At 38.9% G+C, this 26,731-nt stretch overlaps 1 protein-coding gene across 1 annotated transcript in view; it reads left to right on the top strand.

The window, feature by feature from the left end:
• The window catches only part of si (sucrase-isomaltase), a 37,212-nt gene extending 11,029 nt beyond the window's left edge, over window positions 1–26,183 (top strand). The window contains exons 13-48 of the mRNA XM_079465720.1: window positions 208–321; window positions 928–1,012; window positions 1,111–1,228; window positions 1,889–2,060; window positions 2,742–2,858; window positions 3,284–3,438; window positions 3,755–3,839; window positions 4,989–5,045; window positions 5,548–5,672; window positions 6,381–6,469; window positions 7,217–7,266; window positions 7,381–7,554; window positions 8,183–8,326; window positions 8,448–8,651; window positions 8,806–8,963; window positions 9,525–9,693; window positions 10,791–10,887; window positions 12,506–12,618; window positions 12,894–13,019; window positions 13,169–13,300; window positions 13,512–13,628; window positions 14,003–14,065; window positions 14,319–14,435; window positions 14,754–14,844; window positions 15,018–15,156; window positions 15,243–15,376; window positions 16,649–16,683; window positions 16,888–17,004; window positions 20,249–20,397; window positions 20,951–21,035; window positions 21,177–21,233; window positions 21,396–21,520; window positions 22,413–22,501; window positions 22,593–22,642; window positions 23,656–23,826; window positions 25,063–26,183. Of these exons, the coding sequence (XP_079321846.1) occupies window positions 208–321; window positions 928–1,012; window positions 1,111–1,228; window positions 1,889–2,060; window positions 2,742–2,858; window positions 3,284–3,438; window positions 3,755–3,839; window positions 4,989–5,045; window positions 5,548–5,672; window positions 6,381–6,469; window positions 7,217–7,266; window positions 7,381–7,554; window positions 8,183–8,326; window positions 8,448–8,651; window positions 8,806–8,963; window positions 9,525–9,693; window positions 10,791–10,887; window positions 12,506–12,618; window positions 12,894–13,019; window positions 13,169–13,300; window positions 13,512–13,628; window positions 14,003–14,065; window positions 14,319–14,435; window positions 14,754–14,844; window positions 15,018–15,156; window positions 15,243–15,376; window positions 16,649–16,683; window positions 16,888–17,004; window positions 20,249–20,397; window positions 20,951–21,035; window positions 21,177–21,233; window positions 21,396–21,520; window positions 22,413–22,501; window positions 22,593–22,642; window positions 23,656–23,826; window positions 25,063–25,137 (4,098 nt within the window). The 3' untranslated portion in view covers window positions 25,138–26,183. The remainder of the gene's footprint in view (window positions 1–207; window positions 322–927; window positions 1,013–1,110; window positions 1,229–1,888; window positions 2,061–2,741; window positions 2,859–3,283; window positions 3,439–3,754; window positions 3,840–4,988; window positions 5,046–5,547; window positions 5,673–6,380; window positions 6,470–7,216; window positions 7,267–7,380; window positions 7,555–8,182; window positions 8,327–8,447; window positions 8,652–8,805; window positions 8,964–9,524; window positions 9,694–10,790; window positions 10,888–12,505; window positions 12,619–12,893; window positions 13,020–13,168; window positions 13,301–13,511; window positions 13,629–14,002; window positions 14,066–14,318; window positions 14,436–14,753; window positions 14,845–15,017; window positions 15,157–15,242; window positions 15,377–16,648; window positions 16,684–16,887; window positions 17,005–20,248; window positions 20,398–20,950; window positions 21,036–21,176; window positions 21,234–21,395; window positions 21,521–22,412; window positions 22,502–22,592; window positions 22,643–23,655; window positions 23,827–25,062) is intronic.
• Window positions 26,184–26,731: the final 548 nt, after the last annotated feature.

Below are 26,731 nucleotides of genomic sequence, written 5' to 3'. Positions count from 1 at the left end.
CATATTTACATAACATAAAATCATTTGAGAAAATTAGTTTTTAAAGGCGTGAATGCTATAGCCTAAGCAGATGCTCAGAATCCACAGGATAAAAAAGGACATTTTGTGAAAGCTCCGGAAAATAAATGTACTGTAGATGACAGAGAGATCGTTCATTCTCATTCTGTATATTTGACTTCTCTCAATCTTTCTACTGTATTCTCTCAGGTGTGGCCAGGTGAAACCGTGTTTCCCGACTACACTAACCAGGCCTGCATTGATTGGTGGGTTAATGAAATAGCGCAGTTCCACAAGGAGGTCAAGCATGATGCTCTTTGGATTGTAAGTAATCTGCACGTGACCCAATATTGAACCTAATCATTAACATGAACAAAAGGTCATAAAAGGTCATGTGAAAAATTGGGAGTCTTCCCACATCAATACCTTATAGGTCACTGTATGGCTACCTATAAATCAAGATAAAGAGGATCATTTCTAGGTTTAGATTCAATCTGATGAATAAAATGTAGATTTTATGTCAACATTACATGTGCATTGATAAAATTGACTTGGTTTTATTGATTCATGTTATTCCAAGAAAAAGTTTGTACTAGCTTATTCAAATAATAATATATTTTTTTGACTTTGAAACAGCAACATATCTCTGTTCTCAAAAGTTGTCCTTTAGCATCCACATTCTGGTCAAAAAACTTCTTCAGACTTTTGTGCTCCGCCAGAATAAATCCCCCACAATCCACTGCAAACTCACAGTGCAGTCAAGCCCAAGTGGTGCTCCACAATCCAATCAATTCCATTTAGGGAAAATAAAGCCACACACTACAATGCTTGAACTTTCCCTGCTTTACTCAAGGATGTTGTCTTCTTATCTCAATACAGTTTGCTTCTTGCTTTCGGAAGAGCTAAACTCCTTCCTCTTTTATTTTCAAGGACATGAACGAGATTTCCAGTTTTGTGAAGGGATCGAACAAAGGCTGCGCCGATAACAACCTTAACTACCCTCCGTACACCCCACGTGAGTCCTAAACACATTGACGACAACATTTCTTCAGCTCGTATTTGCTCGTAATAGTGTACTTAGCATTTTTTTTTGTTTTCTCCCTAATTTTAAAGGTATTCTTGATGAAGTCCTGTACAGTAAGACCTTGTGTATGGATGCAAAACAAAAATGGGGCAACCACTATGATGTCCACAGTCTCTACGGATACTCCATGGTCCTGGCCACAGAACAGTAAGCGCTCTTGTCTTTTCTACTGTAACTTTCTGTATGTTCAAATTCTGTATTATGATTGGCTAGCCTCTGTCGTAATTTAGTGTGGTAGTTTCAATACGTAGGCACATCAAGCTTTTTATTTCTTCTGAAGAGTAACAGAAGTTACTGTGCTCCTCTTGAAGGGAGAAGTTAATGATAAAAGTTTTGAATTTGCACTAATGTCGCTATGACAGTGAATTTGATGAATGTGAAGCAGGACAGAATGACAATTCTGAGTCAAACTCACAGCGGTGGTGAGTCAAGCTGCTTGAGACGTGACTCATGTACGGCCAGCGTTGTCGTATGGCACGATATCTTCTTCAAAGGGGGTCAAGAGGGCTCGAGCAGCATCATTCAATCTTGTATTTTGCTTCCTTCCCCTTCAGCAGGAAGTCTTTACTCATCTTGTAATTTCTACCTCACTGATTTGTTTAGCTCTTTTTACGCACCCTCTCTCTTCTTTGATTCGCTCTCAGCGTAACTCCCACGTAATTCCTGACTGTGTTTTTTACGCCTCTATGGACTTCTGGGCCCCCTCCATGTTGGCACAGTGCTTTTCTAGTTTTCTCATTGATGTTGTTACCCGTGTATTGCTGTGCCAACACTCTTGTTAACTCTATGTTATCATTTTGATCCCAGGGCTTCAAGACAAGTGTTTGGGAACAGCCGTTCCATGGTTTTCACCCGTTCCTCCTTCCCTGGTGTGGGCAAATACGCCGGGCACTGGCTGGGCGACAACGCCGCTAACTGGAATGATATTAAGTGGGCCATTCCCGGCATGCTGGAGTTTAACCTGTTCGGAATCCCTTACGTAAGCGCCTCCATTTACAACATACATCCAATAAAGATAGCTTTTTCATTGATCGTAGTCATTCTTAAAAACAAACAACGTCCCACTGAGAGACATTGGAAGGTTTCAAACTCTAAATTTGATTGAGTTTCCATGAAATGCAATGAGATATTGAATGGGAGCTTTGGACTGGTGCTCCAGTCTGAATTGAATTAATATTGACTGACCGACTCAACAGTCACATTCAATGAATTTATCAGAGGACAGACAATGTAAACACGTGCGTCTATCGCTGTATCCGAAATCATGTGGCGCTGCATTGCGTAATTATGTCAAAATGCAGAAATGAGTTTTTATCTTTATGATGAAAACGTACTGCCATAGAGTACATGCTGTACATATACATGCCTATAAATGTCTCTTGAAAATCATCAGATAAATAAAAAGGCAAAAAAGATTTTTTACATTTTTACTTGATCGAATTTGATAAAAACACTTTTTTGACCAGTAGATTTAGAGTTTTTCAAACGCTAAAGGAGATAAACAGAGATTACAGAAGTAATTTCCTTTGAGGCGGAGACATAAGAGTTAATTTCCTTCCTGATCTCCATTTAATCCCTATGAGACATATTTACGACATTACGAGATCTCACTCGTTTTTATCCCTGCATTTAATTTAATAGCGTTTTGTTTTCTTTGCAGATTGGTGCTGATATCTGTGGATTCTTCGACGACTCTCCTGAAGAACTGTGCAGACGTTGGATGCAAGTCGGCGCCTTCTACCCTTTCAGCCGCAATCACAACGCCCAAAATTACAAAGTACGTCCTGCCCTTTAAATACAACAAACATTAACGCGCAAAACGTCTTCCTTTTCTAACATCTGCGCTACGTGTTTCAGGACCTACGGCGGTGCTTAGAATTACAAACGTGTCCTCTCTCTTTAAATGCTATTTGTAGAAGATTTATTTCCCTAATCATTATTGCGAGATTGGCGTGAGAGAAGCAATCAGACCTCTGGAGCGGGAGTTTGAGGGGCAAATGAGGATGAATGGAAAATGATATTCTTGGTGAAATTAGATGAATAAGATCTGACCTTTTAGTCGGAGAGTAATCATTCCACGGCTGTCTGTGCGACTGATGGGTCTTTGCCAGGATGAACGTATTATCAGTATCCACACAGTAAAATCAATTTCTCATACTTCAACACTCTCATGTTATTCTGTGATCCATGTTTCTGTAACAGCCTCAAGATCCTGCATCGTACGGCGCTGACTCGCTGCTGGTGAAAACCTCCAAACATTACCTGAACATCAGATACTCCCTCCTGCCTTACCTCTACACGCTCTTCTACAACGCTCATGTCAACGGAGGGACCGTGGTGCGGCCCGTAATGCACGAGTGAGTCTGAAACCGTTTGCTTTTGTTACACGCATATGTTTAAGTTTCAACAAACAGCCATTGGTCATGTTTTCATGGACTTGATGCATACGATTGCTAATGTATAAAACAAGTGCAAACCGTTGCTAAGGAGGACTTTTGGAAGGTCTTTCTTTTCATTATTCTTTGTGCCGAAAATTTCTCTCAATTTCAGGAAATAATTAAAATGAGTTTTCATAGAAGCTGGCGAATGGGTGTTGTTTCAAATGTATGTAGCATCCTGGAATTGAACTACGACGTATTTGTTATAGTGTATGACATGTTTCCTCTTGTGTAGGTTCTTCTCGGACGATGCAACCTGGACAGTGGACCGCCAGTTCCTGTGGGGAGCCCACCTGCTCATCACACCTGTGCTGGACCCTGTGAGTACACACACACACACACGTATGGGGTCGACACCACAGGAAGCTTTCTGAACGCCAATAGTGATGACCTCATCTGGGACAAATGAGACAAATATGGTACTTTGTTCTTCTTTCCACTCATTTTCATCTCTTTTTTCGCACTTTCTAATGAGATCATTGACCTCATTATGAAGAAATGAGAACTGAATATAGATTGCGGTCATGTGAAAATGGGTGATGAATCGTTTGAACGCTCTAATGTGGCTTCTTGCGTTTTATCAAGAATATGACCGAGAAAGCTCTTGCTGTTCAAAGCGTTTCCTGCGAGGACACAGAAAATGTCTGTTTGGAGAATGATGATGCATGCACGCCAAGAGAAACGCTGCGAGAAAAGCTCTGCGTGATGTAAACCCTTCATGCGTGAGTCACATGAAAGATTATGAAGATCATTAGACCTTCTGGAAAGAATGTAAGGTGAAACAGGAGTGTTAAAACACGTTGCATGGTGGGTAAACATGGAGTTGGTTAATGACACCCGACGGCTGACTTGCAGAACTTCTCAACATTATGTTTTTAGCATTTTTTTGTAATTCTGAGCGTTCAGGCGGTAAACCCTGGAAGTCACTGCTGTGGGAGTCAAGATGCTTTTGAATTCTGAGAAAAACAACAAATTGGTCAAAAATTATACTTGCTGTTTCTCAATACTGACGATGCAAAATTAAACAGCTCACACAACCAATCAGATTTTAGATTATAGATGCTGTATAAATACTATACTAAGTCGCAGCTGTTTGGTCTCGGTTGCTTTTATGGCTTGATACGAATATCGCATTTGAGTGACATACATCTGAAATGTATGAGTTTCTTCTCTCATGCAGAAGACGAATCATCTCTTTTTTTTTTGCTTGATGTTTCTCTTCGTGTTAGTTTCTTTTATTTCCTCTGCGCAATTTTTCCCTCAAGGTCTCTCCCTCCCTGTAAGCTACTGAAATATCAACTCTAGAATCACGGCCCTTGATGGCTTGCCCATTAGTTTAATGAATGACACTCATTAGTAATTCATCCGAATAATGTCTGTCATGATTTCTTACAACGTTTAAAGATAGCACAGATATGCATTTACATCTTTAACAAAGCCTATTTTCTCCTCTTTTCTTTAAATTTCAGGGTGTTGAGAGAGTGAGAGCTTATATCCCAGATGCCACCTGGTACGATTTTGAGACGGTAAGACCATCCGGTATTTGTTTTTTGGACACTGTAAACACACACGTAAGGGATGATGTAAAGACCTTAAAGGCTGATAATGTGTATCTCATTAATTGCATTCAGGAATTTAGTCAAATTTATTATTCTTCATTAAAACCAAGGCTGGAGAATGTTGGCCTATTTTCCTCGGGTTGTTTTTGTTTAGGTCCGTCTAGTGTCCTGTCAGTGCCAGATTAACTGATCTGTGATCAGTGTTTCCCATGCGTCCATGTGTTGTGAATCTCAGAACTAGTCGATTAAAGTAACCGTAATTGGCAAAGAAGGTATTGAGTGATCCCAGCACATGCTGTTTGACGGAGTACGGACTCATGGAATCTGATTGGATCTATCTGGACTGAACTATTTACACTGTCAGAGAGAAGTGTGTGTGCACGTGCTAGAGAGCGAGAGAGCACAAGAGAGACATTGTATCTCCTTTACAAGAAATGTGCTGTAGTTTTTTTACTGTTTTGCATTTTAGGGAACAAAGATCACAGACCGCAAGACACATGTTGACATGTACCTGCCCCCTGATAAGCTGGGTTTACACCTGAGAGGCGGAGCCATTCTGCCTGTGCAACGACCAGACGTCACAACCACGTACAGGTGACTACTGAAATACTGATAGACATCCTCGCTCGATACATATGACAGTTAATAGCAGCCGATCTGCTAACATTTACCAACAGCTGCTTATATCGTCTTATGCAGTATATGTACTATGATGAATTTTTGTTATCACTTTGCTAACTTTTAGGACATATGTAAAAAATATCTTTATACTCCATGTAAATGCCAACAGTAATCAATCAATTCCAGAATCATGGTACTAAAAACCATGAATCGTGGTCATGCATGCATGCATTGGTAGTAAAACATCTTAAAAAATAAGATGGTTGCTTTGTGTAGTTTTTGACAACCTGATATATACTCTGAAAATATATTTTTGTGGTGTTCTTGGATTTAACGTAGTACTGGCATACCCACTCACACACGCGCGCATCATATAAACTAATCACACAAACCTTTCTGCTTTTTAAAATTTTCAATAAATATTATTCTGTTTGATTTAATCAGCTGTTTTCCATCATGGGGACCAAAACATTTCCTCACAAGGTCCAAATCTACTTATATTAATATATTTGTGGGGACATTAGTACCAGTACTCATCCATTTGTGCTGTATGGTCGGTGTCTGAGACATGATATTTAAATCAAGAACTCCACCCGATTTTACTTCTTCTTCCGGCACTTTAGTTTCTGCCAAGACAATGGTGAATTCATGTAATAAAAGTGTGCGTGTGTGTTCCCTCAGTCGTCTTCATCCCTTGGGACTGATTATCGCGCTCGATGAGAACAGCCGAGCATTAGGAGAACTATTTTGGGATGACGGAGAATCCAGAGGTATTTTTTGGGGTCTTTGCCAGTTATTAAAAGTTTTTTTTTCTAGTAAAATTTAGTGTGCAGAATTTGGTAATGTTTCAGATTACGGCCCTCAATGTACTGCATAACTAAAACGAATTTACAGCGTACATAATTGTAGCAATAATGTTCCTCTACATTACACATTTGTAGGTAAAGGGGAACAATATGCAAAGTATGGGGAATAAATAGAAAATATTTATACTGTAACTATATTGCGTGTTCGGTTTGAGGGGAGCACGCAGAATGTCTCTCCACTGAGTTTTAACCTCAAGATAGATTTTTATTTCATTGATTTTCGGATTGTTGGTCACTTTGAGTTATTTTGATGAGTTTTATTGGTAAAATGTGCAAAATCAATGTTGATCTTTTAAGACTTTAATCATGCAGTTCAAGAGCATCTTGATTTGGATGTTAACTGTATATGGCATGCACTTCCCTCATAAATATATATTTTTTATTTTCCTTACACGTACCCCTTTATTCCACAATATTTACATATCGTTCCCCTTTATCTACAGATATGTACCGTAGAGGTACATTATTATTACAAGTGGTTACTGTATATGTGAATCCTGTTTAATTGTGCCGTACATTGCGGGCTGTAATCTAAAGCGTTACCCAGAATTTCCACTGAAAATCCTTTTGAATGTCCTCTAAACATCACAGAAAAACAATATGTAAGTTTGCATGCCAAAAAAACCACATTGTGTCTTGTTTTCCTTTTAGATACTGTTTCATCCAAGTCATACATTCACTACCAGTTTTCTGTGGCTAATGTAAGTCCACCTAATGTCATTTTTATCTCTTTTGATTGATTTATCAGTAACATCTCATATTTACACGTTCTGCCCTAGCAACATTAAGGATGTTTAATCTTTATGCTGGTTTAGGGCATTCTGTCAATGCATGTGGAAACCAACGGCTACACAGATCCGAACAATCTGCATTTTGAGAACATCACTGTGATGGGAGTCAGTGTCTCACCCGCTGCGGTGTTCGTGATGGAGGGAAGCACTTCGACTGTTTTGAACAAGTCCCAGATTCACTATGACTCAGTCAAAGAGGTTATCATTTTATCATTATGAATTGAAAAAATATCTGTTTTATCAAGTAATAATGTTTTCTACATTTACACATGACATATACTTTTTTTCCCTAATTAATTAATCTCACATTCAGAGTACATGTAAACTGAAATTATAATCTAAAACCGACATAATATGAACGTTGCTCCAGACTTACAAAATCTTACCCATAAAATATAAGTCTTCAACAAGAAGAATCCGCTTGTGTACCAAGATGGACATTGTTGTTGTTCCATGGGAGCGTCCAGGGATGCTTAAAGTCCTGTGACCAAATTTGTCAGGACTCCAACAAGCACGCACACGTATACACACTCACATTAGGTTATGATGAAAGGTACCGCTTCCTTACAGAACTCAAGGTCTCAGAATGACAGCAGGACATGCGGACCTTGCTCTTTAACCACGCGCGGCGCATTAAAGTCAGACACTTTGAGTTATGGGGCGTCCACCGCGGAATACAAAGAGACTTCGGGAAACACAGCAGCGTTAGTCATGTTTGTCATCCGCGTCCTTTAAACGCTCCATTTAAGGTGTCATCACTGTGGGTAGGGTTGTGATGTGAACACACCTGCTGTGGTCCTATAAATCTTTGTGATGTGTGTTCTAGGTGATGCATCTGAGGAATCTGAAACTGGATCTCGGGAAGAACTACAACGTCACCTGGGAGGTCAAAGACTCCGGGCGCTTTGACTGCTATCCGGGGGAGGACAGCAATGAGGCCAAATGCAAAGAACGCGGGTGCATCTGGAAGGTCAGATTGAGAGATTGAGAAACTGCGTTCAGTTGTGGTCAAAGACATCATTTGATCTACATCTATACTGACCGTTGTCTTTTAAACAGTTTTTCAAAATGTTTTTAATCTCTCCGTACAGCCTTCAGATATTCCCAAAGAACCCTGGTGCTTTTATCCAGCTGCCTACGGCTACATGGCTAGCAACCTGGTTGATACGCCGAGCGGCTGGACATTAGATCTTGACCGAAATAACGATTTTCCCAGCCCACGATCTTCATCTAAAGACATCAACAAACTCAGAGTAGAAATCACATACCTGAGCGGCCACAGCCTGCGATGGAAGGTAGGGATTCTGTTTATTTATTAAAACAAAAACTTATTTGGAAGAGACTAAGATCGAATATAGATTAAAAGTGAGTATACCTTTGTTCACATCATCTGAATGAATAAAGGAGAAATGTTTGATAAGAATTTAAGGCACTTTCCAACTCTTCTAGATCTTTGATCCGGTAAATAAACGCTTTGAGGTACCGGTGCCCCTTACGCTACCAAAGACACCAGAGACAACTGAAGCCAAGAGACTTTATAGGGTCCAAATCAGTCTTGACCAGCCATTTGGCATCCAGGTGATCAGAAAAAGCACAAATGAAACTATGTGAGTAACCACCTTAATTCGTTTGGAAGCCAGGGTTTTGTAGGTGTGCTTTTTTACCCATAATGCAATAGGGATGTATCGCCCTGTTGAAAAGAACAGCATATGCTGGTTGGGTAGGTTTCGAAGCATGGCAGCCGGTTTGTGCTAGCTTAAGATGGTCATGTGCTAGTTTAAGATTAGGACCATCTTTAACCAGCACAAACCAGCTACCATGCTTCAAAACCTACCTAACCAACATATGCTGTTTTATTTCAACAGGGTGAATATGACAATAAAAAATGTCAATTTTTATTTGATAGAAATTTAAAAGTTTATTGTCTCAGTTTTATTAATTCAAGAAAAAAAACGAGCTTTGTGTTTTAAAGAGTTTCAATTGATATGAACAAATACACCTCTTGGGTCGTGCTGATGGTGCACTTTTCTAAAAGTTATTTATCATAAAGTAGTAAATATGTTTTTTCTCTTGTCGATTGATTTATAATTTGATGATTTCGATTCAGGTCAACGATGTCAATGACCTCTTCAATGTTTTCATCATTTGCTGGCTCTCTCTTTTTCCAGATGGGACTCAGCCCTGCCGGGCTTCACATTCTCCGACTTGTTCCTTCAGATTTCCACACGCCTCCCCTCAAACTACATCTATGGTTTTGGTGAAACTGAGCACGGTACCTACAGACATGACCTCAACTTTCACAACTACGGCTTGTTTGCTAAAGACCAGCCTCCAGGGGTGAGCATCGCTGTTGTTTTATTAGCCGTATTTGTTCATATTTTACCTCCTCTCGTGTGTCATATATCATGTCACATCCATACATCTGAATTCAGATCTGGTTTACAGTTTGACCTCTTTAACTGACCTGAATGACAGCGCTAATCACAGCAGCGCTGATAAAATCACTTTTTTATCAGACACTGAGGTCAAGATTTGGTCAATTGTAAGCATTAAATCGAGGGCCGGGGTGTAGCACATCTCATTATGGCTAATTGGGCAGATTACCCATCAACCTTGGTGCTTAGCCTGTATGTGTTGAGTAAATGTGCTTGGAGGTTTATCTTTTCGGTGGAAATGTGAATCCATATGACAGGTGTCCGTCCGCGCAATTGATAATACTTTATTATTTAAGCTTTTTAGTATAACTTTGTAAATATATTGTGAACTGTCCTTCAATGCTTCTTTTTTAGATTAAGTATACAGTAAAATTGCCAGTGTTAAAAATTGTCAAATTAACAGCCATATGTGCATATGTGAGAGGTCATTTGACCTTTTTAACACTGGCAATTTTGCTGTGTACTATATATACTATGTATAAAATATAATATATTATAGCTTTTAACTTACATTTACATAGTCACAATATATTCAAATTGACATTATAATATTAAACATATGCAGTTGAGGGCTTCGAGTCGATTGGTAGTATGTTTGCTCCCCGAAGTGATCTTGAAGAAAGTGTTTTTGCATCCTCTCAACTGTGACCGACTAACCGTCCTGTGATTGGCTGTCAGTCATCCATCCCATAACTGCCATTGACCTTTTCTCTGACTCACTTTATGACACAATGCCCAGAGAACAAGGAGAGAGAGCGAGAGAGAGAGAGAGAGAGGGAGAGAGAGAGAGAGAGAGAGAGAGAGAGAGAGAGAGAGAGAGAGAGAGAGATGTAATTAGGTTAATTAAAACAGAGGGAAGGGATTTGCAGGGTTCATTCCTTTAAGCCACATAAAAATCTCTCATTAACACTTAATTGTCTGTTTAACACTGATGACATTTGAAATGTTAGTGAATCACCATCTCTGATTCTCCATCTTTCTGTTTGTATTCCTCTACAGGAAAAGCTAAACAGTTATGGAGTCCATCCGTTCTACATGGCTCTAGAAAAATCTAAAGATGCTCATGGGGTTCTTCTGCTTAACAGCAATGCAATGGGTAAAAGAATGTGACACATTTTTGTTTTCTTTTTTAAACAAAATATTGTAATATATATTCTTCAAATGGATTTTTACAAACCTAAACAATAGTGCATCCAATACCTTATATTACTTCAATATCATGCAGCACTTTTTTTCTGAATAACCTCCTAGTACTTTTTCGAATAATTTGTTTTCTTCGATGATATAAATTGGTGTTCATTCATCTGTTCCGAATTAATGTTGCATGCCGCTTACATTACTCTACATGTGATACAAGTCGGGCAACATTGTTTTACTGCCTATTTATGCATCATAAACTTTACAATCCTCAGTATTAAAACTACCACGTGTGTCACTTGCTAAGTGTGATGTCAGCAGGTCTTGATACGAGAGTGTGTCATTGAGCTTTTGTTTGAGGAGATGTTGGGTTTATTTCTGGTCTTTATACGAGCTCCTCACTCATAATGGCAAATACGAGAGTTTTGCTTTCAGAAAGCGTTCTGCATTCAACCGCAGCCTCGCACAAATTCTTACATAAACACACAGGCAGTTGAATAAATGAGCGCTCTGGAATTCGTATCGGGAGGATCACTTTGAACCTCTCCGGCTCAAAAGAACAACATCAAAGCAGTGGCCCTTCAGTTTGAATGCAGATGTATTAAGTAACTCACCTCACACAAACCGACTGAGAAACGGGCATTCGGGGATGTTAAAGACCCCAAGAAATGCTTTGACAAGAGCAGCTCTTTTTCCTCTGTTGACGTATTTCCTATTAACACGGGGAGTAAGAGTATGACACACTTAATAAATAGCTCATCCCATTCTGAAATAGCAAAGACTGGTATGAAGACGCTTCATGTGCATTGATGGTTGCAGTAAGAAGACTGTACATTTTAAATAGACGGTATATCTGCTTCAAGTTTATTGTGTGCACTTTTTGGTGACTTGCACTAAAATTCACCCACTACAAAGACGGTATGATGTGCTGTGTCCAGTGCATTGTGGGAAATAAATTGTGTTATCCATATTATTCATCCCATAGTGTTTTAATTTATGTATTATTTATTTTATTTATTTAGTCATTTATTGCATTAATTGTATTTACGTGTATGTGGTTCCATGGGCAACACCACTATAGGCACATGATGTTCACTAGGTATACAGTACTAGGTATATCATACTGACTGTTGACCAGTATTAAAATTCAATTCAATTTGATGTATTTCTATAGCACTTGTACTTATTTTAAAGTACTGTTATATAACGCTTCAGTAAATGAAAGCAAGCACGATATGCTGATAAACATGTTAAAGTGTGTTATGCTACCCCAGCTAAGAGAATGTACTCAGAACGTTCTCTAAAGTTAGAAAAAAATTCTTGGAATAAGTTTACAGTATGTGTACATTGCTTTAAATGCGAAACAACGTTACAAAAACCTAATTTCCCTTCGTTTGTGGAAGAAACGTTTTCGAAACGTTATGGAAATGTTAGAAAAACGTTCTTAGAACATATTTTTGTCTTCTGGGACATGCAATAAAACAAGAATTAGGCTGGACATACGTGTCAAATAAATCTGCTTTATTAGCTTATTGATATGACTTGAATCTTCATTTGCTGTGAATGTTTTGTTTTAGATATGACCTTACAGCCCACTCCAGCATTGACGTACCGTACTGTCGGAGGTATCTTGGACTTCTACATGGTGCTGGGACCCACTCCAGAACAAGTAGTTCAGCAGTACACTGAGGTTTGTGTGTGTGTGTGTGTGTGTGTGTGTGTGTGTGTTGTTTCTGGCTTGATATGATTTAGCAGCTGGAGTTTCTCTGCCTCATTGCCCACAGTGCACTCAATCTAAACACACATGAAATAACATTCATAAACTCACATGCACGGATGAAAAACATCAATATTTATCCAAAGCGAGCCTGCTTGTGACATAGATGGAAGAGCCATTCGATTCTCTTTAGCCATCTCAATGTCGTTCATGGAATTTCAAATAATTTGCTTTTTTGTCTTTGACAGATCATTGGCCGTCCAGTTCTTCCAGCTTATTGGTCACTTGGGTTTCAACTTTGTCGTTATGGATACGCCAATGATACGGAGATCGCAGATCTTTATAGTCAAATGAAAGCCGCAAATATTCCTTACGTAAGACATTTTTTCTCAAACACATAATGTCACGAAGGCAAATCTGGGGAACTGGAAAATGCAATGAACCCAAAAACCGAAACATTATTTGCACCTAAAAATCAAAAGGATCAGGTTTTGATCGTAATGTGACCTTTGCATTCACAAAGGACGTGCAATATGCCGACATCGACTACATGGAGAGGCAGATGGATTTTACGGTGGACAAAGACGACTTCAAGGATCTTCCCGCTCTGGTGGATAATATGAGGGCGGAGGGAATGCATTTCATCATCATTTTGGTACAAGCACACCTCCTTTAGCGATTTCAAGGCCAATTACACAAAATTCATAGAAATTATTTGACAACTCGGAAAACTAACACAAATCTCAAGGATATTTATTTGAGGTTTGAGACCAGATGTGATGTAACAATATTATTGAAAATTAATTTGGAGTAATGATTAAGACTATTGATTGATTTACATGATTTGTTTTATTTGTGTTCTTCAGGATCCGGCTATAGCAGGGAATGAGACAGAAGCATACTTGCCATTTACTCGTGGGAAAGACCAAGATGTTTTCATTAAATGGCCTCCTGGACTTAGCAGTGAAATTGTGTGGGGGAAGGTATGACAAACACAACATTCATTTATTTCGTGTCATCATTTCTTTTGGTGTCTTTCCTCTGTGCCGCAATAACCACTACACTCCTAAAAAGAAAGGTTCAAATGTCATGGAATAACTTTTTAATGTCTAAGACTTTAACATCCGAAGAAACGTTCGTTTGCAAGTTCTTTGTGGAGAAAAAAGCTTTTCCGATTATAAAAATGTGATACGGTTCTTTAACATACCTTGTGTTGATTCTGATTATTTGTGGAACCAAAAATGTAATTTCCTTAGCATCGCTGTGAGAAACCTTTAAAGCATCTTAAGAGTGTATCTCTGGCATCAGTCGGTTACTTTTATTTTATTTTAATCTGAATTTCTTGATCTCTTTGTAGGTGTGGCCTGACTATCCTAACGTGACCGTGGACAACTCTTTGGACTGGGATACTCAAGTAGAGGTACATACTGTATCTATTTCCTCTTTATCCATTTTCTCTCTCTCTTTATCTCTCTGCTGTCAGAGAGCCAGACATCATTTTACTTGTTTACATTCATACTAAAAAGCATCAGTACAATGGGATGTACTTTCAAACAAAAGATGATGATGCCGTGGCACCCTGCTATTAGCCAATCAGCATTTATTGAACACACATCTGTATCAACCAATCCATCCTATTAAACATGCATCTGTCTCTACTTTTCTGTTTTTAGATGTTTAGGGCCTTTGTGGCATTCCCAGACTTTTTCAAGAACAGCACAGCAACGTGGTGGCACAATGAGATCAAAGATTTTTACAACAATATATTGAAGTTTGACGGCCTTTGGATTGTGAGTGTTCTTTTTTGGAAATTATCGATTTTGAGGGAAAAATCTTTCTAGAATATCCTAGTAAAGCATTTTTGAGAAGATTTGTCTTTTGAACACCTTTTATTGTCTGTGGGCCAATGAGCACCAACAAGATACTAAATATATTACATAGTCCTGGATTTCTTAGACAACAAGATTTATAAGAAGCTTGTTTGGGTCCACTAAGAGTGGTTTTGTAAAATCGCAGTCACGTATGTAAGAAAAGACAACTTGTTCATTATACCTTTCGTCTCATCCATTGCATTCATTAGTTAAGTCATTGTGATGTTCTTTCTATAGGACATGAACGAGCCAGCCAGTTTTGTGCATGGCACCGTCGGAGAGAATTGTCTGGGGGACCCAAATTTGGAAAACCCTCCGTACATGCCCCGTAAGTTCAATCCTCAGGTGTGTTTCCTGACTTGTATGCTTTGACACCTATGATGAAAGAAAAGAGAAGATGTATCTAAGCAGCTTTAGTGAAAATAAATAGGGGGTCACTAAAAAGCGCGAAGGAGTTTGATTGTCTTACCTTCTCTTTGTGTGTCTGTGACCTCTTCTCAGCCCTGGAGTCCAAAGTTAAAGGTCTGAACCATAAAACTCTTTGCATGAACAGCGAGCAGATCCTTCCCGATGGTACACGTGTCAAACATTACGATGTCCACAATCTGTACGGCTGGTCACACACGAAACCCACTTATGAGTGAGTTATACCATCCTTCCTTAAACTTTTAGATTTTCTGAGTTGTCATTGAAAGTTGTTTTGATTTTGTTGTCGTTGCGTGTTAGTGCTCTGCTTGATGTAACTGGAAAGAGAGGCATCGTTATTACCCGGTCAACGTATCCAAGCAGTGGTCAGTGGGCAGGGCATTGGCTCGGCGATAACTATTCTGCCTGGGATCAACTTCTGAAATCCATCATAGGTATGTGTGTGTAAATATATAGCGGTGCTTGGTCAGATATGCCTTTCTGTTACGATTTTCTATACTGTAGGTTAGGAATTTAAGCATAACCCTATTGCCTATGTTTGAAAACATGCTGTTTTACCATTTTTGTACGGCGGCCATTGAAATATATGGTTATTTTAAACCAAGCAAAAATTGACAAACCCAACCGCTGGGTTATGAAATAACTTATGCTTGGTCGTTAGAACCCAAACTGCTGGTGATTATTAACCATTATTGGGTCAAATATAAACCATGTGCTGGGCTTTTTTAACCCAGCCATTGGGTTTGTCCATTTTTGACGCAGTACTGGGTTGAAAACATGCACACTAAAAACTGTTGGTTTTTGTGTTGTGGCTGGGTTGTTTCAACCATTCGTTGGATTAAATATGGACATTTGCTAGGTTATTTGAACCCAACAGTTTGGAGTGTCCCTTTTTAACCTAACAAAGGGTTGAAAACAACCCAACATTTTGTAGGGTATTGGATATGTCCAACACCCTGGCGATGACTCAAGCCTCCTTCGCATTGTTATGTTGAGTTTTGTGTTGGCAAGTAGCCCTTTACTTTCCTCTTTTTCCTTTATGGTTAACTGGATACATTTATAAAATAGTTGTTGGTTCCTTTTGTTGGAAAAGATTGTTGAGATATTCAGTGTCGATTCATGCCTATACGAAATATCTTCAATAAAAACACAATTGGGCCATTCCTTCAACCTTCCCATAAAAAAAAAAAACGTTTTAACTATAAAATCAACATTTGGTGGTTCAAATACCCATATCAGGTCTCTCTTCAAGTTTTAACGCATTTGTTTTATTTTAAGTGCATGATCTTCATAGTCATGAAAGTTCCACAACCATAACTGTTTATATTCCTCATAAATGAACACATGAAAATTGTATTAAGTAACTATTTTATCCTCTGTGAAAAGGCATTGCTTCTCTATTCGTTGGGTATACTTTTGCTTCAAGTTCGTGCATTTTGATTCACAGAAATCCTTCAAAATGGTGTCCTTTTTTGTCACATCCATAAGCATGTTTAATTGTCTTTTTAAAACAAAATGTGTGCATGGACTGACATTTCTCTGATGTTCAGACTCTATAAAGAAGGGTTTAGTAAAATATAAACAAGATGGTTCAATATATTGGTAACAAATACAGTCTCTGAGCATTTTTATATTTTTATGTCCATAACTCAAAATGTCACGTGCATAACGTTGGCATTGTCCAACTGTCTCTGTCTGTCTTTCAGGAATGATGGAGTTTAGCATATTTGGTGTGTCATATGTAAGTTCCTGTCTCCTGCCTCAGCAGATATAGTTTTTTTTCATTATTACTAATTCAACTTTATTTTTAGCCTGGTCGCATGAGACACAGTCCTTGACAATAAAAGTTTATTTATATTTCGGTTATTTTATAATGGAGTTATATAATTAAGTCTCTTTGTACGTTTTTTCTGCCTGTTGTTTTACCGCTACACTTGTGTTTCAGACCGGTGCTGATATCTGTGGTTTCTTTAACCCTGCACAATACGAGATGTGTTTACGCTGGATGCAGCTGGGAGCCTTCTACCCGTTCTCAAGAAACCACAACACCATATATATGCCAGTAGGAACATACTCACACAAATACATACATTCTTCAATATGCTAAGGTAGTTATAAATGGTATTACAGAAAATGCACAAGCATTTGACAGTGGGTTCAACAGGACATGAAGTACAGGCTTGTTATTGAAATGTTTGTATGATGTTAAATGTGATAATAACTGACAGTGAGCGACAGGCATTAAAATACAGGATGAAACTAGATAATGTCACACCACAGGCAGCCATGACAATCTTTGACATGAGTGTTTCTCTCTATGGTACTCTGAGGCTTTGAAAATGGTCATTGATGTTTAGATGCATGTGACCGTGGAGCGATGGAAAGGGCCCTTCACAGGGTGCTGACTAATATCATGTTTTTAGCAGACAGGTGGGCTGTGAGTTATATACTATAGCACCTGTTTAATACACGGCCTTTGCAAACAATAAGACCTCTCAAAAAATCCAATAAGCTGAGTGAGTGGAAGAGACGTGACAGGAGGAAAATGCACCAGCCAGACTTTCAGCAGACTCGTTTATAAATTTAAAGTATATAAATTTAAGTATTGAAATGAGTTTCCTTTCACAACCAAAAAACAATAATGTATTGGAATTGTGATTGATTTAATACTTATAAAATAGAATTCATATAATCTATAATTATTGGCATTATTTTGAGTATGTAACATTATTACTAAAGTAATAACAATACTACCGGGTGAAAAATATGGGCTGGTCTTCTCTACTTAACGTGTGAATAAACTAAAGATAGATCAACTAAACTCGAACAATTTTACCAATTCACAACCAAAATATTACTAATATATTGCAATTATGATTTATTTAATACTTAAAATAAAATATAATTAATATAATCAAAAATATATTATTATTATTGATACTATTAATAGCATTATATAACATTATATTATAAACAGATTTTAGTTTTGCGTTGAATACATTAATCCCTGTATTAACCACCCACTGACAGTGAATAGAGAATTTAGTTTTTACAAATTTAATTCAAAAGTACAAAGTTGTCCTTTCTACACCGCAGATCTTTTGCTTTTGTGCCGATTCACTCACCTGCAACGGCCGGACAGGCCTCATGTTCAATAAGACACTGTCCTTCCCTCTCCTGTACGCTTGAGCCGGGCCGTGTTTATCTCTGCTGCTGTAATTACCCCGTCAGGTCATTAGCTTTAATGCAGCCACGCAAGGAAACGGAAGGTCATCCAGGAAGAAAAGAGTGGATGGTTTCATAGAGAGAAAAAAAGAGATAGATCTACAAATGAGAGAAAATTATTTATAAAATAAAGAAGTTCATTATTTAATCCCCAATACTGCTGAAGGAATTTACAGCATTTTATAGTAAAGTCAATTGGACAGTGTGCATACTACAAAACAACATGAGAGGGAGTAAATATTGACCGAATTTTGGGTGGGAACTATTCCTTTAAGAAATACTCTGGCCTTTTAATGTCTGGCAAAGTCATTTTGCAGTGCAAATCTTCTCTCTGATGCCAGCTGCTAAGAAGGAGAGAGAGAGAGAGAGAGAGAGAGAGAGAGAGAGGGTTCTTTCAGGTCATAATTCTGACGCTGCTGTCGGAGCCTCAGAGTTCACTGGAATCACGCGGTTGTCTCTCTCATCACGCTAAGTCGCATGCTAATGGAGTCATAGGCCAGTACATTTGGAATTATTTGGTTTTTTTGCATTTAGCTCTAAGAGGAAGATCGAGTCCATACACACATTTTAATGTCGCGTTCCACACCGCATCAGGAAAAATAATGAGAAACGGGGGAATGTGCTGGAAGATCTAGAAGTCAAAAGGTCAGACAGAATGAAGGCTCATGATTTGGTCGTTCTTGCTAAGGCTCATTTGTGAGATCGACCAGAGCCCTATCCTACCTGTACATGTATGAATTTGGCAGATACTGTTTCTTGAAATGACTTGCAGTACGTTTGGGAACCTGTGGGAATCAAACCTGTGACCTTTACGCTGCTTACACAATGCTCTATGAAATGAACTAAAGCAACGCAATTCCTATGATAACTATTAAGTATTATACATAAATGAAACTTCAAATTATGCAGCATGTTCCTATTGTTTAAAGGGATACTTCAGCTAAGAACACACACCATTTTCCCATGTTTTACTCACCCTCAAGGCATCCTATCTGAATGTGACTTTCTTCTTGAAGAATAATGCAGTCGGAGTTATACTACCACGTATCCTTTTCCATCCATGCAGGAGAATAGGAGTGAATGGGGGGCGATTTTTTTGAAGCTCCAAAAAGTGCATCCATCGATCGAGGAACTGCTCAACTGCGCTTGTTTTTTTGGCAAATGACGCAGGCATTATCATCGTCATAAGTTCCGATGACGAACGTGTCACTTTTGGTTTTGTTCCAATAGGATACCGTCTCCACTGCGCGGGAGCTTTCATCACCCACATTTGCCCGAAAAACAAGCCTCTGGTTTACGTGCATCCGAGGTAAAACGGAAGTTAGACATTATCGTTAATAGCAATGTCAATATGGATATGTCTCTTAATCAAACGCATCGATTCGCTTCAAAAGAAATTTGTTTAGACCACGGAGCAGTGTCAAGCAGTTTATTGATCGATGGATGCACTTTTTGGAGCTTCAAAATATTGCCCCACCCATCCTACCACTTGCATCGTGAATATACAGTAGTTCACCAAAGTACATCTAAGAGGAAGATCTCGTCCAGTCATACATTTTAATGTCACGTTCCACACAGCATCATGAAAAATTATGGGAAACAGGGGAAAATCTTTAACATATGTGAATTTTAAAAGAATAGTTTGCTCATATATGGCCAAAAAATATGATATTTTAATGAAACGTCTACCTCTAGACTACTGAATGCTACTGTACATAGAAATCCACATGCGGAAACATTTCATATATAAAGTATTTGTCCAGGTTTGTAAAATAGCAGTCACGTCTGTGAATTCTAAACACTTTCACCTCTTTCTCTGGGAGTATATGAGCACTCGACGTGAGTGCTAGACGCAGAGAGAGACACGTACAGGCCAGACAACAGGGCAAAGCGTATCTCTGTCTGGCACACAATTAACATTCTGCCCGTACACAGACACAGATGTACGTCTGGAATTAGCCGACCACAGCTGCTCGTATTTGGGTCGTAAAATTACAAAATATAGTTTTGGCCAGAAGCGTTTATTCCCATGGTGTCAGAAAGCATGATGTAAAGAATGTGATTTTCTTGTTTTTTATCAGAGGCAAGATCCCGTGGCCTGGGGAGATGATTTCGCCTCTATGTCTCGTGATGTGTTGAACATTCGATACACCCTCCTTCCCTATTTGTACACGCTGATGTACGAAGCTCACGTCCATGGTAACACGGTGGTCAGACCCATGCTACACGAGTGAGTATGCTTTAGAAGGATTGGTTTATCAAAAAGTGATTTAATGAGCCTTGTGTCGTCCCAAACCTGTACGAAGCCATCGAGTCAAACCTGGTGTTTGATACACAAACTTGAGATTTAAGAGCTATGCAGCAGAAGAAGAAAACTTTCCGAGAATGTCAAAAGAAAGTAAAATGGATTTGCGATGACACAAGAGACCGAATTTTTCCCGGAATACCTCATCATTACGCCTTACTTTCTCTGTCGCACTATTTTTAATTCGTCCTTACATTCCATTACATCTCTCCAGAAGCATCATGGGAATGACTAATCAGAAGCTGGGCAAGAACCTCTTTCTGAGCATCTGAATCTAGTCTTTTTATTGACTTTTCTGCTCTTACTTCCCCACTGACCTGCATGTAATATTCCTGTTCCACCTTGTGTGTGGATGATTTATTGGACCGGCTTCAGATGATTTTGTTTAGCATCTTGACCTCAACATGTTTTCACTTTAGGTACAAATATAACAAGTCTGTTTTTCAATGATGTTTTCAGCGTTTGTTCTGTATTGTAGGTTTGTCACAGACAAAACCACGTGGAGCATCGACAGACAGTTCCTCTGGGGTCCCGCCCTTCTGATCACACCCGCTTTAGACCCGGTATGCAAATAAATATATTCACACTGCAAGCACAAGTGTACAATTCCAGTTTTGATTTTGTCTGCATATGTGATATCAACGATGTACAGTATCATCTTCAAATTGTTTATGTTGTCTTCTCACCCATTTTGTTTCACACAGGGTGTTACTGTGGTCAGAGGCTACGTGCCAAACGCCCGCTGGTACGATTACCACACGGTAAGGTGTTTATCAGCATGCAAGTAAGCATTTTATCAGCAGGCGTGCGGTTCTTTATTAGCAAGGTTTTGTAAGCGCGTCAAATAAAAAAGAATACAGCTACCGTCCAAACGTTGATTGTACATCGAAGCTCTTACGTGTTTTATGTGATTAATCGACCAGGGTGAAGCTGTTGGGTTTCGAGGACAGTTCTTGAATATGGATGCACCATTGGACAAAATTAACCTGCATGTGAGAGGAGGACACATTCTGCCCTGGCAGAAAGCTGAGAACAACACACGAAACAGGTGATTCGACAATATTTTCATTCATTTTTTTCTAGTGTATGTGCCGCATTATAACAGGACATCTACAGTGCATATCTGTAGATAAATGTGAACAATATGTAAAGTTTGGGGAATAAAGGGACAAGAGTAGGGCCAATTTAAAAGCAAAATATGAGGGAAGTGCATGCCATATAAACATCTAAATCAAACTGCTCTTGAACTACTTGATTATAGTCTCAAAAGATCAACATCGATTGAATATGGTTTATTTATGCGGTACATTGTGGGCCGTAGTCTAATAAAGCAATAAGCCTCAAGAAGCAGTGGGTTACAGTGCATTTTATAACAGCTAAGGGCCCTGTAACCCGCTGCTTTGCAGGTCTTTTGCTTTATTCCATATGCGTAGCAAAGTTTCTTAAAATAAAGTCAATGAAGTGATATTTAGGTTATGTAATGCGGTCAGCCGTTATAAATCAGCTTGAACTCGGCTCAGCCAATCAGAATCAAGCACCAGTAACCGTTTTATGAAGTCTTACGTTTTCAAGCCACAAATTAGTGATGTTTATTCATTAAACACACAAAAAGACAAAGGCTTAAAAAATGTAATGTTAAATTCTGTTTATTTTCTTAATGGAGCGGGTGAACTAGACAGGATGTCAAAATAGTACATGCGCAACAAAAGTGAAATATAAATCCCCAGCGTTGCCATGGCACCATTCCCAAAAAAGTAGGGTAACACCTTAGTATTTTTTTATCCGTGACAATTGAGTTTATTGATTTTTAGCAGCTAGGTTTAAACAGCTTGTATTTTTTTCCAGCCTATAAAGCATAAAAAGATGCTTTCCTGTTGTCCGTGCCCACCTGCGGGTCCGGTTGATATACAGTAGTGTTGACTCTTTCTTTTCCGTTTTAGCCGTGTGAACCCTCTGGGTCTGTTTGTTGCTCTCAATGATGACGGTTCAGCACATGGATCTCTCTTCTGGGATGATGGAGAGGGAATCGGTGAGTTTACGGAACTGTGCAAGCATACTGTTTTTTTCTTGCAAATCATTGCCCTGTTTTTCTTGTCATAATTTGTCCTTTTTGTTCACAGACACCGTCAAGACAGAAAAATACCTGTTGACGTCATTTTCAGCGTCTGAGGTACATGAACGTGCTTTGCAGAAAGTGTGTTGTTTGGATATTTTTGGATTGCGGCCATGCACGGTTGCCATTAAATGCAACGGACAATCCAAGATTGTCCGTCTCACTTGAAGCCAAACATCTGCGGCCACTCTCTATTTGTGACAAAATCCGGATCCAAAACCATTTCACAGTGTAGCAGCCGAGGGCCGTTTGGCCCAGGACAGAGCACTCTGCACTTACTCGTGGGTCTGTTGTCATATGTGCTGAGATGAATAAAGCGGGGGGAAATGCGCCTCTGTGGAGCTGCGAGGGAGTCTATGTAAAACAAGGTCAAACACTGCGAGCTCAAATCGTCGCAGAACAGCTGTGACATAAATCCCAAAACAGCACACTTCTGTTTTGCTTTTTTTTCGACAAAATGTGTTAATGTTCGTTCCTAGTGAGATTTAGAAGGGTGGGTATCACACAAAACGTGTCAAGAGCAAGACCAGGTTGTGTTTCAGCTCAACATCATGTGAGGGAATGAGAAACCGTTCTCGTGGCAATTAAGCTTATTTTTTCCTCTTTAATTGTCCCATAATGGATCAAATATGATTTCATTAAATATAATATAAACTATAATTCTATAGAACACTAATGACAATGTAAAGAGAATCACGTTATAATAAAAGTATAATGAAAACGATGTCAATTTCCATGAAAATAAATGTTATAGTCTAAATTGCCCTGAAACAGCTTTCAATGTCTTAAAGCACAAAATAAATAATGTTTTTCATAAAGTAAAGTCAGTCTCGAAATAGCACAATTTAATAGAGGTTATTAGCAGTTATTATTCACTTCCCGATCTTATTTTCCATCTTCATGCCACTCTTCTATCTTGACTGACCAGTCAATACGTGAATGATTGGTCCATATGAAAAGAAAAGAACGCTATTTGCATAAAAGCTTGGGCTTTCACATTAGCCTTGTTTGCTTATAAATGGGCGTTTGCTCTAGTGTAATAAATAAATGTCCTGTTTATTTGTTTTCAGAGCGTTCTGTCAAGCAGGGTTGACGTAAATGGTCTGGCACTGGCTGACAGACTGACCCTTGGTATGGTGAAGGTGTGGGGTTCAGGAACGGTGCCCATCACTCAGGTTACCATGACAGTGAATGGAAATCGGAATGTCGACTTGGTTTTCAAACACGACCCGGCAACAGAGGTGTGACGCTTACTGCAATGACACATATAATATATTTTCATTCTCGATATCAGAATCAGCCACACAGTCATGAGAAATGGTACAGAAGGAGAGATGCTTACAACGTGGAAAATCTAGTGTATAGAATAATAATAATAATAATAATAATGAATATGTCAGTTTATTTACATTTTCTTATGAAATTAGCTAAATTTATAATTGACTTACAGAATGTAAGGAAATAAATTGCATGCACATCGACTGCACGCTGTCTAATAATAAGAATGCAGGAGAGACTGAGATTTATGTGAGTCATGAGAAAGATGGAAGGTGGGAAATGACAAAGCAGCAGTGTGCATGTGGATTTGAATAACTATAGTGTTCCAGCACACACACGTTCATTTATCTTTCTTAGTATTTCCCAACTGCATAATAACTCTGAAGAGCCGGAGCAGCTCCATCTGTCTCCACGCCGGTGTGTTTGCCTCTGTCAGATCAGAGGTGGCGTTTCCCGGCGAGTCTCTAACACTTTTTGTTTTTCTTCATAATGTCGTAATGAGGTCCTAGACAGAAGTGGCCTGTAATCGCACAGTATAAACATGTCATATTTCAGTCCATTTAAAATTGAACTTACTTAATAAAACCAAGTCTAAATCTAATGTCTTCTGGCGAATTTGCAAATTTTCAACCCAGCGTTGGGTCAAAAAGGCACAAAATTAGCCGTTGGCAGGGGTGGTTATAGGGTGAGTGGATATCTGCGGCTTAGACCAAAGACATTGAAATATGTGTTGGAATATACATTTTGTGTCTAAAAACGTAAGAAATGCGAACTACGCCACTTTCTATTTTGATCTAATCACCTGGCTGTCGTGGAGTCTGCCGCAACCATTTTTCTGTTATTGACTTAGTGCTAGGTTGAAAATAACCCAGAGTGTATTAACGGATGTTTTTATTATTAATCCGTTTTTTATAGGTCCTTCAATGTAAAAAATGCTGGGATATTTTTAACCCAGTCAATAAGGGACAAACCCAAAGGGATGAACCCAACGGTTGGGTTCATCCCTTTTTGACCAAACGACCAGCACTTTTTTGTGTGCTAAACCAAAGCTGGCTGTAATGATGTTCTCAGGCACTTTAATGACCATTTCATTGAACTTTGACCACATATGGGATTTGTCTCTTTCATTTGTCCATAAATTGTCTCAATTGTGCCATTGTTCCACTTGAATAACTCTCTTTTTCTCACTTCAATTTCAGGTGTTAGAATTTGATGTGACATCACAACATCACACTCTGGACAAACCCTTCAGCGTCCATTGGAACACAACATAGTCACATGAGCAATGAGTAATCCATGATTATCTGTATTTTTGAATGTTGAGAGCTCTGCATATGCCTGGTAATTTATTCACCATTTCTATCTGAAGCTTTTCATAGTAGTCAATTTTAACATGATATTTTCCTAAAAAATAAAGTGTTTTTTATTTTGAAAATGCATTGGGTTGGGTCTTACGTCCTACAGCGTCTGGCTGAACTTGGAAGGTTGAATTTTCAATGGCGGCATTTGAGGAAGTGAGAATATAATGGTAACCCCTAATTATCCACAATCACGGCTTAAATGAGGGAAGATACCTGCCGGGCCCGCTTCACGCACCACTACGTTTTGATGTAGGCTAATGATACAATAATCAATTATTCATACAGTAAACATAATGATATCAATTAAGCAATGGAGACTGTAAATTGATTTCTGCTCTAATTGGCAATCATGGAGAGCCGGAGACACGGATGCCGCAGGGAACGGGCGGACCAGACGCGCCTTCCACATTTAGATGCTAGCAAAAAAACAACAATGATAATTGAGATTTTTGTATCTAAGAGTGAAACTGTCATGATTCCGCTATCATGTCATGTTTATTCTTGGTCTTGCAGCGGAGTCATGGCATAGCCTTAGGTTTTGTGTGAGAAAGACATGGCTTTGTTTTGATTCTGACATGCCATGTGCTTTCTCGTGTCTCGTCAGTGTTTCCCGCCATCTCGTTTCCTCGTTAACCTTCCCTGAGTGTTTCAGTACCCGCACCTGACCCTTGTTAATTATCCTTTGTCTGTCTCCCTTTAAAGCCTCCTCTTGTCTATTGTCCTGTGCTCGTTCATTGTATTTGGTATCTCGTACTTTATTCCTCTATGCTGTGTCAAGTACCAAGTTCTCGTTCAGTGTATTTTGGTGAGTCAGTTTAGTCTTGTCCTTAGTGTTTATTTTTCTAGTTTAGTTAGTCCATGTCCTGGTTGTCCCTATTATTTGTCTAGTCTTGGTTTTACTCCATCGTGAGTCTTTGTTTTGTGTTTATTGTGTATTAAATTCATTGTTATCTCCTTCACCCCCGAGTCTGCCTGCAATTGGGTTCTTCTCTCCACACAGTTCATAACAGAAACAGGATGGAGGTGTTCCAACTGAGATGATAATTATTTGGGTCTTTTATTATGCGAAAGGGGTTTATCCAATGCATGTATTTAATTAGCGAAGAACAGCGGTCCTTCTGCCCCGCGGCTGGAGTCCGACATCAAATAGTAACTCTACGCTGCTCCATTTTTAGATGGGAAAAAGAGTGCATCTGCGTTCCTTGTCAGGCACAAGGAGGAAGACAATTACAAGTTTCACACTTTCAAAACTTCTCTGCTGTATAACATCGACTCAAAGCAACTTAAAAGTTGACGCATGAATAGCAGTACTGCTTAACTCCGAGAAAGATTTAAAATGGCAGTGAAATTATTATTTTAACCCCATGACTGATTTGACTTGCTGATTTTATGGTAATGTTTGCTTTAATCTTCTGCGAAACTTGCTTTGTTTGTTTCCTCCGCTCGCGCCGACCAGGCATCAGTCAAAACTCAGGTACATTAAAACAATCAACATGACAGACGGAGG

Source organism: Barbatula barbatula (assembly GCF_947034865.1).
Source record: "Barbatula barbatula genome assembly, chromosome: 10".
Taxonomy (NCBI): Eukaryota; Metazoa; Chordata; class Actinopteri; order Cypriniformes; family Nemacheilidae; genus Barbatula; species Barbatula barbatula.
This window is presented reverse-complemented; position numbering and strand designations above follow the sequence as displayed.